This window comes from Oncorhynchus mykiss, chromosome 15 (genome assembly GCF_057628025.1).
Source record: "Oncorhynchus mykiss isolate SJ-2025 chromosome 15, ASM5762802v1, whole genome shotgun sequence".
In the NCBI taxonomy this organism is placed as follows: domain Eukaryota; kingdom Metazoa; phylum Chordata; class Actinopteri; order Salmoniformes; family Salmonidae; genus Oncorhynchus; species Oncorhynchus mykiss.
In genome coordinates this window covers 10,485,001-10,502,789 of record NC_143036.1, presented here as the reverse complement: position 1 = coordinate 10,502,789, position 17,789 = coordinate 10,485,001, and the positions used below count along the sequence as shown (strand labels likewise).

Here is a 17,789-nt window from a genome sequence, read left to right as displayed (position 1 = left end):
AGCCGCCTCTGGAGTCTACCCTCTCTGGCTGGTATCTCTGACCATTGCCTTGTCCTGCCCATTGTGACAGAGTAAGTCTGCACAGGCCCATGTTAGAGAGGGTAAAGTGTGTGTCTGTGAGTTTCTCTGTTTCTCTGAGTGTTTCTCTGCATGTATCTCTGTGTATCTCTGTTTCTGTGTGTCTCTGTGTGTCTCCGTGTGTCTCTGTTTCTGTGTGTTTCTGTGTGTCTCTGTGTGTCTAGAATGTATTTCTTACACGTTAGTAGTAAAGATCCCATAGAGCAGGTCTAACTCTGGCAGATAGAACGTTCCCTGTAGTTCATTATAGTTGAACGGTATCTCTCCCGGTCGAGAGCAGTTCAACCGAGCCTTCATGAACGTGGTCCAGGTGTCCTCCAATAGGAAGCGTCCTCCAATGTCGTTCTTACAGACCCGGGCAGCACGTGAGAACACGGTCCGACCGCAGTCATGTTCCAACGCGTTCTCCCGAAAGAAGAAGTAGGTGAAGTTCCCGATGTCGTAGGAGGAGACAAAGTTAGGCTCTGTTGAAGTAGGATACAAAGTTAGGTTCTATTGAAGGATGAGACAAAGTTAGGCTCTGTTGAAGTAGGAGAGAAAGTTGGGCTCTGTTGAAGTAGGAGAGAAAGTTAGGCTCTGTTGAAGTAGGAGAGAAAGTTAGGCTCTGTTGAAGTAGGAGACAAAGTTAGGCTCTGTTGAAGTAGGAGACAAAGTTAGGCTCTGTTGAAGTAGGAGACAAAGTTAGGCTCTGTTGAAGTAGGAGACAAAGTTAGGCTCTGTTGAAGTAGGAGACAAAGTTAGGCTCTGTTGAAGTAGGAGACAAAGTTAGGCTCTGTTGAAGTAGGAGACAAAGTTAGGCACTGTTGAAAGAGGGGGAAGGGCAAGAGAGAAAACAGAGGAGTTTGAGAGAGTGAGAGTGAGAAAGAGAGAGAGAGAGAGCAATAGAGAGATAGCAAGAGAGAGAGAGAGCAATAGAGAGATAGCAAGATTGAGGGATACAAGAGAAAAAGCCAGAGAGAGAGAGAGAGAGAGAGAGAGAATACACTTGAACCCAATGCCCTTCATGGTTGTGAGGTCTGGGGTCCGTTCACCAACCAAGAATTGACAAAATGGGGCAAACACCAGAATTCTGCAAAAATATCCTCAGTGTTCAATGCAAAACACCAAATATTGCATGCAGAGCACAATTAGGCTGATACCCACTAATTATCAAAATCCAGAAAAGAGCTGTTAAATTCCAAAAAAAGGAAGTGATTCCCAAACGTTCCACAACAAAGCCATCACCGACAGAGAGATGAACCTGGAGAAGAGCCCCCTAAGCAAGCTGGTCCTGGGGCTCTGTTCACAAACACAAACAGACCCAAATGAGCCTCAAGACAGCAACAAAATTAGACACAAACAACTCATGAGAAAACAAAAAGATAATTACTTGACAATTTGGAATGAATTTACAAAAAAAACCAAAGTAAACTAGAATGCTATTTGGTCCTAAACAGACAATAAATAGTGGCAGAATACCTGACCACTGTGACTGGCCCAAACTTAAGGAAAGCTTTGACTATGTACAGATTCAGTGAGCATAGCCTTGCAATTGAGAAAGTCCGTCTTAGGCAGACCTGACTCTCAGGAGAAGACAGGCTATGTGCACACTGCCCACAAAATGAGGTGGAAACTGAGCTGCACTTCCTAACCTCCTGCCCAATGTATGACCATATTAGAGACACATATTTCCCTCAGGTTACACAGACAAACCCAATTTTGAAAACAAACCCAGTTTTGAAAAACTCCCATATCTACTGGGTGAAATTCCACAGTGTGCCATCACAGCAGCAATATGTGTGACCTGTTGCCACAAGAAAAGGGCAACCAGTGAAGAACAAACACCATTGTAAATACAACCCATATTTATGTTTATTTATTTAGGGGGGTCCATAGGATCTTGATGTAGAGCTGTGAGGTAAAGGTGATTAGGGGAAATAAATGATGGCATTTTTATGAATGACTTTTGTGTTCCAATAGTGAAACCTATTATTCATCCTGGGAAGCCTACAGATTCAGATGAGGAATCACCAAAGCAGTGATGTAGTGCCGTAAATCTGCTGACCTCCCACATCCACTCATTGCTGGGGTGTTCATTTTTATGTGTGACATTATTGGACCTTAACCACATGCATTATCCTCCTTGACAGTGATTTAATCCACTTTTAAATTAAACATTATTTTTTTTTGTTGCTCTTTCAAACGGTCTTCTCCTCCTCAGCTTTGCACAGCATCACTGGAGAAGAGAGAGAGAGAGAGAGAGAGAGAGAGAGAGAGAGAGAGAAATCTATTTGACATAAAATGAGTTGCTGAACCCTTTTCTCAAAGGTTGCTGCAACACGTGGAGCCTTTTTATCCACAGTATATATTTATTTTTATGGTTGTATTTTATTGGTTTAAAGCGAATCAGATCCCTGGTTGACAAGAGATTGACTCTTTTAGAGGGAGAGAATGAGTGAAGCAGCGTTTTCAATCAGCAGCCTTGTTCCAGGGGGGCTGTGCTTCTGAACTGGAACACACTGAGCTCTTCAGGCCGACACGCTGATTTCATTGTTTCACTACCAGATGAAAATTTCACTTTGATGTCCTTCGACAAGGAAAGAGGCAAACATGTCAATAAAGAACGAGAAAGATTTTGTGACATAATTATTATTTTTTTAAAGAAGTTAAAGACTTTGAGCCCTTGTTGTCTTGAAAGGAATGAGAACAAAACAAAGTGTGTTTATGGTCTTGTCATCGGTGAACTGTGTGACAGTGACAGACATCACAAGTTACCTCCTTCAACCCCTTTTCTACATCTCTATACTACTACTGCTTATCCCCCTACCCTTCACTTCCTTCCAGGTCACGGCCTACCATTCAGACATTTGGAGTTGTCCTAAGCATTGTATAATAACACCCCACTATCTCCTACTCCCCTTTCCTTTACCCAGTACCCCGGTCTACCATTCAGCCATTTGGAGTTGTCCTAAGCATTGTATAATAACACCCCACTATCTCCTACTCCCCTTTCCTTTACCCAGTACCACAGCCTAGCATTCAGCCATTTGGAGATGTCCTAAGCATTGTATAATAACACCCCACTATCTCCTACTCCCCTTTCCTTTACCCAGTACCCCGGCCTACCATTCAGCCATTTGGAGTTGTACTGTGCGGTGCGTAGAGGCGGCAGCCCCCCCAGACTGCGGTAGATAGCTGGGTCTCTGCCAGAGAAGTCCATGGCGGTAGCAGCATACAGATCTCCACTGGACGTGATCAGGGCTGTGGAGTTATGGAGAGGGTTGTAGGGACAACGGGCCATCCCACTGATCTGGTCATGGATCTCTGTCAGGTTGGTCAGCTAGAGGGGGCGGGGCAGGAGGGGGCGGGGCAGGAGGGAGAGGGGGAGGAGGGAGAGGGGGAGGAGGTGAGGGGGGGAAGAGGGAGAGGGACAGAGGTGGAGCAGATGAGGGGGGGAGAGGGGGACAGAGGTGGAGGAGATGAGGGGGGAGGAGAGAGGGGGACAGAGGTGGAGCAGATGAGGGGGGGAGGAGAGAGGGGGACAGAGGTGGAGCAGATGAGGGGGGGAGGAGAGAGGGGGACAGAGGTGGAGGAGATGAGGGTGGGGGGGGAGGTGGAGATGAGGGTGGGGGGGGACAGAGGTGGAGGAGATGAGGGGGGGAGAGGGGGACAGAGGTGGAGGAGATGAGGGGGAGGAGAGAGGGGGACAGAGGTGGAGGAGATGAGGTGGGGGGAGAGGGGGACAGAGGTGGAGCAGGTGAGGTGGGGTCTCCATTACTGTCAGTTGCAGCAGAACGATCACACAATGAGACAAGGCTAAACATTGAGCACTTGGGATGTTGCTTGGTTACCACAGGACGAGGGAGATATTTGGGAGTTTGACTTGAATAACTGATCATGATAATACAAGTTCAAGGCAAAGCAATGTGAGAGCAGAGTGCTTGTGCTTATAAGTAGGAATTCTTCATCTCATTACATTCTTGTCATGATTATCATCCACTCCATTCATGCTAATGCTAATCATTGCTTCCACCACACACACAGTCAACACACACATACACACACGCACGTCTTGTCTTGTACATTATCAGCCCTCCATGTCCAAGAGGTAATTGACATTTGTACAGAGCTCAGATTAAAAATAAGGATATTGGAGTCCCATGAACTATAATGCCTGTGAAACTGCTTTTTTCCTCTAGGAAAAAACCTGTCACTTATCGTTACCGTAGGACCATCTTACAGTACCCAGCTCAAATAGGGGCGGCAGGTAGCCTAATGGTTAGAGTGTAGGGACGGCAGGTAGCCTAGTGGTTAGAGGGGGGAGGCAGGTAGCCTAGTGGTTAGAGGGGGGAGGCAGGTGGCCTAATGGTTAGAGGGGGGAGGCAGGTGGCCTAGTGGTTAGAGTGTAGGGACGGCAGGTAGCCTAATGGTTAGAGGGGGGAGGCAGGTGGCCTAGTGGTTAGAGGGGAGGCAGGTAGCCTAGTGGTTAGAGTGTAGGGACGGCAGGTAGCCTAGTGGTTAGAGTGTAGGGACGGCAGGTAGCCTAGTGGTTAGAGTGTAGGGACGGCAGGTAGCCTAGTGGTTAGAGAGGGAGGCAGGTAACCTAGTGGTTAGAGTGTAGAGGAGGTAGGTAGCCTAGTGGTTAGAGTGTAGGGACGGCAGGTAGCCTAGTGGTTAGAGTGTAGGGACGGCAGGTAGCCTAGTGGTTAGAGTGTAGGGACGGCAGGTAGCCTAGTGGTTAGAGTGTAGGGACGGCAGGTAGCCTAGTGGTTAGAGGGGGGCGGCAGGTAGCCTAGTGGTTAGAGGGGGGAAGCAGGTAATCTAGTGGTTAGAGTGTAGAGGTGGCAGGTAGCCTAATGGTTAGAGTGTAGGGACGGCAGGTAGCCTAGTGGTTAGAGTGTAGGGACGGCAGGTAGCCAGGTGGTTAGAGTGTAGGGACGGCAGGTAGCCTAGTGGTTAGAGTGTAGGGACGGCAGGTAGCCTAGTGGTTAGAGGGGGGAGGCAGGTAATCTAGTGGTTAGAGGGGGGCGGCAGGTAGCCTAGTGGTTAGAGTGTAGGGACGGCAGGTAGCCTAGTGGTTAGAGGGGGGAGGCAGGTAGCCTAGTGGTTAGAGGGGGGAGGCAGGTGGCCTAATGGTTAGAGGGGGGAGGCAGGTGGCCTAGTGGTTAGAGTGTAGGGACGGCAGGTAGCCTAATGGTTAGAGGGGGGAGGCAGGTGGCCTAGTGGTTAGAGGGGAGGCAGGTAGCCTAGTGGTTAGAGTGTAGAGGAGGTAGGTAGCCTAGTGGTTAGAGTGTAGGGACGGCAGGTAGCCTAGTGGTTAGAGTGTAGGGACGGCAGGTAGCCTAGTGGTTAGAGTGTAGGGACGGCAGGTAGCCTAGTGGTTAGAGTGTAGGGACGGCAGGTAGCCTAGTGGTTAGAGGGGGGCGGCAGGTAGCCTAGTGGTTAGAGGGGGGAAGCAGGTAATCTAGTGGTTAGAGTGTAGAGGTGGCAGGTAGCCTAATGGTTAGAGTGTAGGGACGGCAGGTAGCCTAGTGGTTAGAGTGTAGGGACGGCAGGTAGCCTAGTGGTTAGAGTGTAGGGACGGCAGGTAGCCAGGTGGTTAGAGTGTAGGGACGGCAGGTAGCCTAGTGGTTAGAGTGTAGGGACGGCAGGTAGCCTAGTGGTTAGAGGGGGGAGGCAGGTAATCTAGTGGTTAGAGGGGGGCGGCAGGTAGCCTAGTGGTTAGAGTGTAGGGACGGCAGGTAGCCTAGTGGTTAGAGTGTAGGGGCGGCAGGTAGCCTAATGGTTAGAGTGTAGGGACGGCAGGTAGCCTAGTGGTTAGAGTGTAGGGACGGCAGGTAGCCAGGTGGTTAGAGTGTAGGGACGGCAGGTAGCCTAGTGGTTAGAGTGTAGGGACGGCAGGTAGCCTAGTGGTTAGAGGGGGGAGGCAGGTAATCTAGTGGTTAGAGGGGGGCGGCAGGTAGCCTAGTGGTTAGAGTGTAGGGACGGCAGGTAGCCTAGTGGTTAGAGTGTAGGGACGGCAGGTAGCCTAGTGGTTAGAGTGTAGGGACGGCAGGTAGCCTAGTGGTTAGAGGGGGGAGGCAGGTAATCTAGTGGTTAGAGGGGGGCGGCAGGTAGCCTAGTGGTTAGAGTGTAGGGGCGGCAGGTAGCCTAGTGGTTAGAGTGTAGGGACGGCAGGTAGCCAGGTGGTTAGAGTGTAGGGACGGCAGGTAGCCTAGTGGTTAGAGTGTAGGGACGGCAGGTAGCCTAGTGGTTAGAGTGTAGGGACGGCAGGTAGCCAGGTGGTTAGAGTGTAGGGACGGCAGGTATTCTAGTGGTTAGAGTGTAGGGACGGCAGGTAGCCTAGTGGTTAGAGTGTAGGGACGGCAGGTAGCCTAATGGTTAGAGTGTAGGGACGGCAGGTAGCCTAGTGGTTAGAGTGTAGGGACGGCAGGTAGCCTGGTGGTTAGAGTGTAGGGACGGCAGGTAGCCTAGTGGTTAGAGGGGGGAGGCAGGTAATCTAGTGGTTAGAGTGTAGGGACGGCAGGTAGCCTAATGGTTAGAGTGTAGGGACGGCAGGTAGCCTAATGGTTAGAGTGTAGGGACGGCAGGTAGCCTAGTGGTTAGAGTGTAGGGACGGCAGGTAGCCTAGTGGTTAGAGTGTAGGGACGGCAGGTAGCCTAGTGGTTAGAGTGTAGGGACGGCAGGTAGCCTAGTGGTTAGAGTGTAGGGACGGCAGGTAGCCTAGTGGTTAGAGTGTAGGGACGGCAGGTAGCCTAGTGGTTAGAGTGTAGGGACGGCAGGTAGCCTAGTGGTTAGAGGGGGGAGGCAGGTAGCCTAGTGGTTAGAGTGTAGGGACGGCAGGTAGCCTAGTGGTTAGAGTGTAGGGACGGCAGGTAGCCTAGTGGTTAGAGTGTAGGGACGGCAGGTAGCCAGGTGGTTAGAGGGGGGAGGCAGGTAATCTAGTGGTTAGAGTGTAGGGACGGCAGGTAGCCTAGTGGTTAGAGGGGGGAGGCAGGTAGCCTAGTGGTTAGAGTGTAGGGACGGCAGGTAGCCTAGTGGTTAGAGTGTAGGGACGGCAGGTAGCCTAGTGGTTAGAGGGGGGAGGCAGGTAGCCTAGTGGTTAGAGGGGGGAGGCAGGTAGCCTAGTGGTTAGAGTGTAGGGACGGCAGGTAGCCTAGTGGTTAGAGTGTAGGGACGGCAGGTAGCCAGGTGGTTAGAGGGGGGAGGCAGGTAATCTAGTGGTTAGAGTGTAGGGACGGCAGGTAGCCTAGTGGTTAGAGGGGGGAGGCAGGTAGCCTAGTGGTTAGAGTGTAGGGACGGCAGGTAGCCTAGTGGTTAGAGTGTAGGGACGGCAGGTAGCCAGGTGGTTAGAGGGGGGAGGCAGGTAATCTAGTGGTTAGAGTGTAGGGACGGCAGGTAGCCTAGTGGTTAGAGTGGGGGGGCGGCAGGTAGTCTAGTGGTTAGAGTGTAGGGACGGCAGGTAGCCTAGTGGTTAGAGTGTAGGGACGGCAGGTAGCCTAGTGGTTAGAGTGTAGGGACGGCAGGTAGCCAGGTGGTTAGAGGGGGGAGGCAGGTAATCTAGTGGTTAGAGTGTAGGGACGGCAGGTAGCCTAGTGGTTAGAGGGGGGAGGCAGGTAGCCTAGTGGTTAGAGTGTAGGGACGGCAGGTAGCCTAGTGGTTAGAGTGTAGGGACGGCAGGTAGCCTAGTGGTTAGAGGGGGGAGGCAGGTAGCCTAGTGGTTAGAGGGGGGAGGCAGGTAGCCTAGTGGTTAGAGTGTAGGGACGGCAGGTAGCCTAGTGGTTAGAGTGTAGGCGCGGCAGGTAGCCTAGTGGTTAGAGGGGGGAGGCAGGTAGCCTAGTGGTTAGAGTGTAGGGACGGCAGGTAGCCTAGTGGTTAGAGTGTAGGGACGGCAGGTAGCCTAGTGGTTAGAGTGTAGGGACGGCAGGTAGCCAGGTGGTTAGAGGGGGGAGGCAGGTAATCTAGTGGTTAGAGTGTAGGGACGGCAGGTAGCCTAGTGGTTAGAGGGGGGAGGCAGGTAGCCTAGTGGTTAGAGTGTAGGGACGGCAGGTAGCCTAGTGGTTAGAGTGTAGGGACGGCAGGTAGCCAGGTGGTTAGAGGGGGGAGGCAGGTAATCTAGTGGTTAGAGTGTAGGGACGGCAGGTAGCCTAGTGGTTAGAGTGTAGGGACGGCAGGTAGCCAGGTGGTTAGAGGGGGGAGGCAGGTAATCTAGTGGTTAGAGTGTAGGGACGGCAGGTAGCCTAGTGGTTAGAGTGGGGGGGCGGCAGGTAGTCTAGTGGTTAGAGTGTAGGGACGGCAGGTAGCCTAGTGGTTAGAGTGTAGGGACGGCAGGTAGCCTAGTGGTTAGAGTGTAGGGACGGCAGGTAGTCTAGTGGTTAGAGTGGAGGGGCGGCAGGTAGCCTAGTGGTTAGAGTGTAGGGACGGCAGGTAGCCTAGTGGTTAGAGTGTAGGGACGGCAGGTAGCCTAGTGGTTAGAGTGTAGGGGAGGCAGGTAGCCTAGTGGTTAGAGTGGAGGGGCGGCAGGTAGCCTAGTGGTTAGAGTGTAGGGACGGCAGGTAGCCTAGTGGTTAGAGTGTAGGGACGGCAGGTAGCCTAGTGGTTAGAGTGTAGGGACGGCAGGTAGTCTAGTGGTTAGAGTGGAGGGGCGGCAGGTAGCCTAGTGGTTAGAGTGGAGCGGCGGCAGGTAGCCTAGTGGTTAGAGTGGAGGGGCGGCAGGTAGCCTAGTGGTTAGAGTGTAGGGGCGGCAGGTAGCCTAGTGGTTAGAGTGTAGGGACGGCAGGTAGCCTAGTGGTTAGAGTGTAGGGACGGCAGGTAGCCTAGTGGTTAGAGTGTAGGGACGGCAGGTAGCCTAGTGGTTAGAAGGGGGAGGCAGGTAGCCTAGTGGTTAGAGTGTAGGGGCGGCAGGTAGCCTAGTGGTTAGAGTGTAGGGGCGGCAGGTAGCCTAGTGGTTAGAGTGTAGGGACGGCAGGTAGCCTAGTGGTTAGAGTGTAGGGGCGGCAGGTAGCCTAGTGGTTAGAGTGTAGGGACGGCAGGTAGCCCAGTGGTTAGAGTGTAGGGACGGCAGGTAGCCAGGTGGTTAGAGGGGGGAGGCAGGTAATCTAGTGGTTAGAGGGGAGGCAGGTAGCCTAGTGGTTAGAGTGTAGGGACGGCAGGTAGCCTAGTGGTTAGAGTGTAGGGACGGCAGGTAGCCTAGTGGTTAGAGTGTAGGGACGGCAGGTAGCCTAGTGGTTAGAAGGGGGAGGCAGGTAGCCTAGTGGTTAGAGTGTAGGGGCGGCAGGTAGCCTAGTGGTTAGAGTGTAGGGGCGGCAGGTAGCCTAGTGGTTAGAGTGTAGGGACGGCAGGTAGCCTAGTGGTTAGAGTGTAGGGGCGGCAGGTAGCCTAGTGGTTAGAGTGTAGGGACGGCAGGTAGCCCAGTGGTTAGAGTGTAGGGACGGCAGGTAGCCAGGTGGTTAGAGGGGGGAGGCAGGTAATCTAGTGGTTAGAGGGGAGGCAGGTAGCCTAGTGGTTAGAGTGTAGGGGCGGCAGGTAGCCTAGTGGTTAGAAGGGGGAGGCAGGTAGCCAGGTGGTTAGAGGGGGGAGGCAGGTAATCTAGTGGTTAGAGGGGAGGCAGGTAGCCTAATGGTTAGAGTGTAGGGGCGGTAGGTAGCCTAGTGGTTAGAAGGGGGAGGCAGGTAGCCTAGTGGTTAGAGGGGGGAGGCAGGTAATCTAGTGGTTAGAGTGTAGGGGCGGCAGGTAGCCTAGTGGTTAGAGTGGGGGGGCGGCAGGTAGTCTAGTGGTTAGAGTGTAGGGACGGCAGGTAGCCTAGTGGTTAGAGTGTAGGGACGGCAGGTAGCCTAGTGGTTAGAGTGTAGGGACGGCAGGTAGCCAGGTGGTTAGAGGGGGGAGGCAGGTAATCTAGTGGTTAGAGTGTAGGGACGGCAGGTAGCCTAGTGGTTAGAGGGGGGAGGCAGGTAGCCTAGTGGTTAGAGTGTAGGGACGGCAGGTAGCCTAGTGGTTAGAGTGTAGGGACGGCAGGTAGCCTAGTGGTTAGAGGGGGGAGGCAGGTAGCCTAGTGGTTAGAGGGGGGAGGCAGGTAGCCTAGTGGTTAGAGTGTAGGGACGGCAGGTAGCCTAGTGGTTAGAGTGTAGGCGCGGCAGGTAGCCTAGTGGTTAGAGGGGGGAGGCAGGTAGCCTAGTGGTTAGAGTGTAGGGACGGCAGGTAGCCTAGTGGTTAGAGTGTAGGGACGGCAGGTAGCCTAGTGGTTAGAGTGTAGGGACGGCAGGTAGCCAGGTGGTTAGAGGGGGGAGGCAGGTAATCTAGTGGTTAGAGTGTAGGGACGGCAGGTAGCCTAGTGGTTAGAGGGGGGAGGCAGGTAGCCTAGTGGTTAGAGTGTAGGGACGGCAGGTAGCCTAGTGGTTAGAGTGTAGGGACGGCAGGTAGCCAGGTGGTTAGAGGGGGGAGGCAGGTAATCTAGTGGTTAGAGTGTAGGGACGGCAGGTAGCCTAGTGGTTAGAGTGGGGGGGCGGCAGGTAGTCTAGTGGTTAGAGTGTAGGGACGGCAGGTAGCCTAGTGGTTAGAGTGTAGGGACGGCAGGTAGCCTAGTGGTTAGAGTGTAGGGACGGCAGGTAGTCTAGTGGTTAGAGTGGAGGGGCGGCAGGTAGCCTAGTGGTTAGAGTGTAGGGACGGCAGGTAGCCTAGTGGTTAGAGTGTAGGGACGGCAGGTAGCCTAGTGGTTAGAGTGTAGGGGAGGCAGGTAGCCTAGTGGTTAGAGTGGAGGGGCGGCAGGTAGCCTAGTGGTTAGAGTGTAGGGACGGCAGGTAGCCTAGTGGTTAGAGTGTAGGGACGGCAGGTAGCCTAGTGGTTAGAGTGTAGGGACGGCAGGTAGTCTAGTGGTTAGAGTGGAGGGGCGGCAGGTAGCCTAGTGGTTAGAGTGGAGCGGCGGCAGGTAGCCTAGTGGTTAGAGTGGAGGGGCGGCAGGTAGCCTAGTGGTTAGAGTGTAGGGGCGGCAGGTAGCCTAGTGGTTAGAGTGTAGGGACGGCAGGTAGCCTAGTGGTTAGAGTGTAGGGACGGCAGGTAGCCTAGTGGTTAGAGTGTAGGGACGGCAGGTAGCCTAGTGGTTAGAAGGGGGAGGCAGGTAGCCTAGTGGTTAGAGTGTAGGGGCGGCAGGTAGCCTAGTGGTTAGAGTGTAGGGGCGGCAGGTAGCCTAGTGGTTAGAGTGTAGGGACGGCAGGTAGCCTAGTGGTTAGAGTGTAGGGGCGGCAGGTAGCCTAGTGGTTAGAGTGTAGGGACGGCAGGTAGCCCAGTGGTTAGAGTGTAGGGACGGCAGGTAGCCAGGTGGTTAGAGGGGGGAGGCAGGTAATCTAGTGGTTAGAGGGGAGGCAGGTAGCCTAGTGGTTAGAGTGTAGGGGCGGCAGGTAGCCTAGTGGTTAGAAGGGGGAGGCAGGTAGCCAGGTGGTTAGAGGGGGGAGGCAGGTAATCTAGTGGTTAGAGGGGAGGCAGGTAGCCTAATGGTTAGAGTGTAGGGGCGGTAGGTAGCCTAGTGGTTAGAAGGGGGAGGCAGGTAGCCTAGTGGTTAGAGGGGGGAGGCAGGTAATCTAGTGGTTAGAGTGTAGGGGCGGCAGGTAGCCTAGTGGTTAGAAGGGGGAGGCAGGTAGCCAGGTGGTTAGAGGGGGGAGGCAGGTAATCTAGTGGTTAGAGGGGAGGCAGGTAGCCTAATGGTTAGAGTGTAGGGGCGGCAGGTAGCCTAGTGGTTAGAAGGGGGAGGCAGGTAGCCTAGTGGTTAGAGGGGGGAGGCAGGTAATCTAGTGGTTAGAGGGGAGGCAGGTAGCCTAGTGGTTAGAGAGGGAGGCAGGTAACCTAGTGGTTAGAGGGGGGAAGCAGGTAATCTAGTGGTTAAAGGGGAGGCAGGTAGCCTAGTGGTTAGAGAGGGAGGCAGGTAACCTAGTGGTTAGAGGGGGGAAGCAGGTAACCTAGTGGTTAGAGGGGGGAGGCAGGTAGCCTAGTGGTTAGAGGGGGGCGGCAGGTAGCCTAGTGGTTAGAGTGTAGGGACGGCAGGTAGCCTAGTGGTTAGAAGGGGGAGGCAGGTAGCCTAGTGGTTAGAGGGGGGAGGCAGGTAATCTAGTGGTTAGAGGGGAGGCAGGTAGCCTAGTGGTTAGAGAGGGAGGCAGGTAACCTAGTGGTTAGAGGGGAGAGGCAGGTAACCTAGTGGTTAGAGGGGGGAGGCAGGTAGCCTAGTGGTTAGAGGGGGGAGGCAGGTAGCCTAGTGGTTAGAGAGGGGAGGCAGGTAACCTAGTGGTTAGAGTGCAGGGACGGCAGGTAGCCTAGTGGTTAGAGGGGGGAGGCAGGTAGCCTAGTGGTTAGAGGGGGGCGGCAGGTAGCCTAGTGGTTAGAGGGGGGAAGCAGGTAGCCTAGTGGTTAGAGGGGGGAGGCAGGTAGCCTAGTGGTTAGAGGGGGGAGGCAGGTAGCCTAGTGGTTAGACGGGGGAGGCAGGTAGCCTAGTGGTTAGAGGGGGGAGGCAGGTAGCCTAGTGGTTAGAGGGGGAGGCAGGTAGCCTAGTGGTTAGAGGGGGGAGGCAGGTAGCCTAGTGGTTAGAGGGGGGAGGCAGGTAGCCTAGTGGTTAGAGGGAGGAGGCAGGTAGTCTAGTGGTTAGAGGGGGGAGGCGGGTAGCCTAGTGGTTAGAGGGGGGAGGCAGGTAGCCTAGTGGTTAGAGGGGGGCGGCACATAGATTAGTGGTTAGAGGGGGGAGGCAGGTAGCCTAGTGGTTAGAGGGGGAGGCAGGTAGCCTAGTGGTTAGAGGGGGGAGGCAGGTAGCCTAGTGGTTAGAGGGGGGAGGCAGGTAGCCTAGTGGTTAGAGGGGCGAGGCAGGTAGCCTAGTGGTTAGAGGGGGGAGGCAGGTAGCCTAGTGGTTAGAGGGTTGACTATTATCTGGAAGGTTGCAATATTGAATCCCAGAGCTGACAAGGTGAAAATCTGTCATTCTGCGCATGAACAATGCAGTTAACCCACTGTTCTTTGTCATTATAACGACTTGTTATTCCTCCTGGTAGAGTTGTGTCATTATAACGACTTGTTATTCCTCCTGGTAGAGTTGGGTCATTATAACAACTTGTTATTCCTCCTGGTAGAGTTGTGTCATTATAACGACTTGTTATTCCTCCTGGTAGAGTTGTGTCATTATAAAGAGTTATTATTCTTCCTGGTAGAGTTGTGTCATTATAATGACTTGTTATTCCTCCTAGTAGAGTTGTGTCATTATAATGACTTGTTTTTCCTCCTGGTAGAGTTGTGTCATTATAATGACTTGTTATTCCTCCTAGTAGTGTTATGTCATTATAATGACTTGTTATTCCTCCTGGTAGGGTTGTGCCATTATAATGACTTTTTATTCCTCCTGGTATTGTTGTGTCATTATAACGACTTGTTATTCCTCCTGGTAGAGTTGTGTCATTATAACGACTTGTTATTCCTCCTGGTAGAGTTGGGTCATTATAACAACTTGTTATTCCTCCTGGTAGAGTGGGTCATTATAACGACTTGTTATTCCTCCTGGTAGAGTTGTGTCATTATAAAGAGTTATTATTCTTCCTGGTAGAGTTGTGTCATTATAATGACTTGTTATTCCTCCTAGTAGTGTTGGGTCATTATAATGACTTGTTATTCCTCCTAGTAGAGTTGTGTCATTATATAGACTTGTTATTCCTCCTGGTAGTGTTGGGTCATTATAATGACTTGTTATTCCTCCTAGTAATGTTGTGTCATTATAATGACTTGTTATTCCTCTTGGTAGAGTTGGGTTATTATAATGACTTGTTATTCCTCCTGGTAGAGTTGGGTCATTATAATGACTTGTTATTCCTCCTGGTAGAGTTGTGTCATTATAACGACTTGTTATTCCTCCTGGTAGAGTTGTGTCATTATAATGACTTGTTATTCCTCCTAGTAGTGTTGGGTCATTATAATGACTTGTTATTCCTCCTAGTAGAGTTGTGTCATTATATAGACTTGTTATTCCTCCTGGTAGTGTTGGGTCATTATAATGACTTGTTATTCCTCCTAGTAATGTTGTGTCATTATAATGACTTGTTATTCCTCTTGGTAGAGTTGGGTTATTATAATGACTTGTTATTCCTCCTGGTAGAGTTGGGTCATTATAATGACTTGTTATTCCTCCTGGTAGAGTTGTGTCATTATAACGACTTGTTATTCCTCCTGGTAGAGTTGTGTCATTATAATGACTTGTTATTCCTCCTGGTAGAGTTGTGTCATTATAATGACTTGTTATTCCTCCTAGTAGTGTTATGTCATTATAATGACTTGTTATTCCTCCTGGTAGAGTTGGGTAATTATAATGACTTGTTATTCCTCCTAGTAGAGTTGGGTCATTATAAAGACTTGTTATTCCTCCTGGTAGTGTTGGGTCATTATAATGACTTGTTATTCCTCCTAGTAGTATGTGTCATTATAATGACTTGTTATTCCTCCTGGTATTGTTGTGTCATTATAATGACTTGTTATTCCTCCTCATAGAGTTGTGTCATTATAATGACTTGTTATTCCTCCTGGTATTGTTGTGTCATTATAATGACTTGTTATTCCTCCTGGTAGAGTTGGGTCATTATAACGACTTGTTATTCCTTCTGGTAGAGTTGTGTCATTTAAATGACTTGTTATTCCTCCTAGTAGAGTTGTGTCATTATATAGACTTGTTATTCCTCCTGGTAGTGTTGGGTCATTATAATGACTTGTTATTCCTCCTAGTAATGTTGTGTCATTATAATGACTTGTTATTCCTCTTGGTAGAGTTGGGTCATTATAATGACTTGTTATTCCTCCTCGTAGAGTTGTGTCATTATAATGAATTGTTATTCCTCCTGGTATTGTTGTGTCATTATAATGACTTGTTATTCCTCCTGGTAGAGTTGGGTCATTATAACGACTTGTTATTCCTCCTGGTAGAGTTGTGTCATTATAATGACTTGTTATTCCTCCTGGTAGAGTTGTGTCATTATAATGACTTGTTATTCCTCCTAGTAGTGTTGGGTCATTATAATGACTTGTTAATCCTCCTAGTAGAGTTGGGTCATTATAAAGACTTGTTATTCCTCCTAGTAGTGTTATGTCATTATAATGACTTGTTATTCCTCCTAGTAGTGTTGGGTCATCATAGTGACTTATTTTTCCTCCTAGTAGTGTTGGGTCATTATAATGACTTGTTATTCCTCCTGGTAGAGTTGGGTCATTATAATGACTTGTTATTCCTCCTGGTAGTGTTGGGTCATTATAATGACTTGTTATTCCTCCTAGTAGTGTTGGGTCATTATAATGACTTGTTATTCCTCCTAGTAGAGTTGGGTCATTATATAGACTTGTTATTCCTCCTGGCAGTGTTGGGTCATTATAATGACTTGTTAATCCTCCTAGTAATGTTGTGTCATTATAATTACTTGTTATTCCTCCTGGTATTGTTGTGTCATTATAATGACTTGTTATTCCTCCTGGTAGTGTTGGGTCATTATAATGACTTGTTATTCCTCCTCGTAGAGTTGTGTCATTATAATGACTTGCTATTCCTCCTGGTATTGTTGTGTCATTATAATTACTTGTTATTTGTCCTGGTAGAGTTGGGACATTATAATGACTTGTTATCCCTCCTCGTAGAGTTGTGTCATTATAATGACTTGTTATTCCTCCTGGTAGAGTTGGGTCATTATAACGACTTGTTATTCCTCCTGGTAGAGTTGTGTCATTATAATGACTTGTTATCCCTCCTGGTAGAGTTGTGTCATTATGTTGTGTCATTATAATGACTTGTTATTCCTCCTGGTAGAGTTGGGTCATTATAACGACTTGTTAATCCTCCTGGTAGAGTTGGGTCATTATAATGACTTGTTATTCCTCCTGGTAGAGTTGGGTCATTATAATGACTTGTTATTCCTCCTGGTAGTGTTGGGTCATTATAATGACTTGTTATTCCTCCTAGTAGTGTTGGGTCATTATAATGACTTGTTATTCCTCCTAGTAGAGTTGGGTCATTATATAGACTTGTTATTCCTCCTGGCAGTGTTGGGTCATTATAATGACTTGTTAATCCTCCTAGTAATGTTGTGTCATTATAATGACTTGTTATTCCTCCTGGTATTGTTGTGTCATTATAATGACTTGTTATTCCTCCTGGTAGTTTTGGGTCATTATAATGACTTGTTATTCCTCCTCGTAGAGTTGTGTCATTATAATGACTTGCTATTCCTCCTGGTATTGTTGTGTCATTATAATTACTTGTTATTTGTCCTGGTAGAGTTGGGACATTATAATGACTTGTTATCCCTCCTCGTAGAGTTGTGTCATTATAATGACTTGTTATTCCTCCTGGTAGAGTTGGGTCATTATAACGACTTGTTATTCCTCCTGGTAGAGTTGTGTCATTATAATGACTTGTTATCCCTCCTGGTAGAGTTGTGTCATTATAATGACTTGTTATTCCTCCTGGTAGAGTTGGGTCATTATAACGACTTGTTAATCCTCCTGGTAGAGTTGGGTCATTATAATGACTTGTTATTCCTCCTGTTAGAGTTGGGTCATTATAATGACTTGTTATTCCTCCTGGTAGAGTTGTGTCATTATAATGACTTGTTGTTCCTCCTGGTATTGTTCTGTCATTATAATTACTTGTTATTCCTCCTGGTAGAGTTGTGTCATTATAATGACTTGTTATTCCTCCTGGTAGAGTTGTGTCATTATAATGACTTGTTATTCCTCCTGGTACAGTTGGATCATTATAATGACTCTAGTGAAATCCATCAGTTGACCTGGATAATGCGTTATTAAACGCCCTCACTGACTTAAAGAAATCCCTGAGTAAAGCGTAATTAAACCACATCACTGGATGAATGAAAGCCCTGGGTAACTTGTTATTACTTAAGGAAAGCCTTTCCGTTTTCACAAGCAGCTCGATGTGAGACTCGGTGCTCAGACGTTTGGTTTGCCTGCCTTTGAAAGCGGGCCAAATCCAGCTCTCTGTGTTTAAAAATACTTAACAGCTCAACCTACACATGGCCCTGACACTTGTTCCCACTAAAAAGTCACGCAGCATAACCTGAGGCAGCAGTTCTGAATACGTTTAAGAGGTGGAACGTGTACGGTGTTGATATGTCATTATAACACATGGTGTAACCGTGAAATCTCACGGTGAATAAAATATGCTTAGAGCGAGATTTTCACCTCCATTCCTATCAATCTAAGCTGAAGTCATGTTTTTTTCTGAGTGGATTTATATAAACCAACATTTTCTTGTTACAATTTATTGGGTAGACGCATACTGTTGTGTAAATAAATGTTTGTTTCGATGGAAACCCTTGGAAACACAAATAAATTATAAATACTGAATTATAAATACTATATTCTCCAATTGGGGTTCCACAATATCTAACCATACAGAACACAAGCCTTGTTTGACGGACACACTAAAGCTTAATCAACGAGAGATGGACTTTCTACTTCCTCTAGGGACTTGACACTTATTCAAACAGCACAACAGAACGGGTCACTTTGGATAGATTTATTACAGTGGGTCGACTTGGATCACTGTTGGTTCCGGCCACACAAACTACCTCCGCTCCGGGCCTCCGGCCTGACCCAGCTCAACCCACCAGAGTGTCTGTGTCTGTGCCGGACGTTTGAGATGAAAAGGGGGTATTGATGGAGCTCTTCCTGTGTGTTGAGGGAAGTGTTTGGGTCAAGCTGGACCTGGAAGATGG

At 49.5% G+C, this 17,789-nt stretch overlaps 1 protein-coding gene across 4 annotated transcripts in view; it reads right to left on the bottom strand.

Moving 5' to 3' along the window:
* The window catches only part of LOC110489566 (semaphorin-5A), a 295,669-nt gene that overhangs the window by 147,631 nt on the left and 130,249 nt on the right, over nt 1-17,789 (bottom strand). For all 4 annotated transcript variants that reach the window (XR_005036038.2, XR_016486534.1, XM_036943683.2 and 1 more), the window contains exons 7-8: nt 3,184-3,397; nt 257-542 (exon numbers count right to left, since the gene is read on the bottom strand). Coding sequence is in view for 2 of the 4 variants with exons in the window: in XM_036943683.2 (XP_036799578.2) it covers nt 257-542; nt 3,184-3,397 (500 nt within the window). In the remaining 2 variants the exon portion in view is untranslated. The remainder of the gene's footprint in view (nt 1-256; nt 543-3,183; nt 3,398-17,789) is intronic.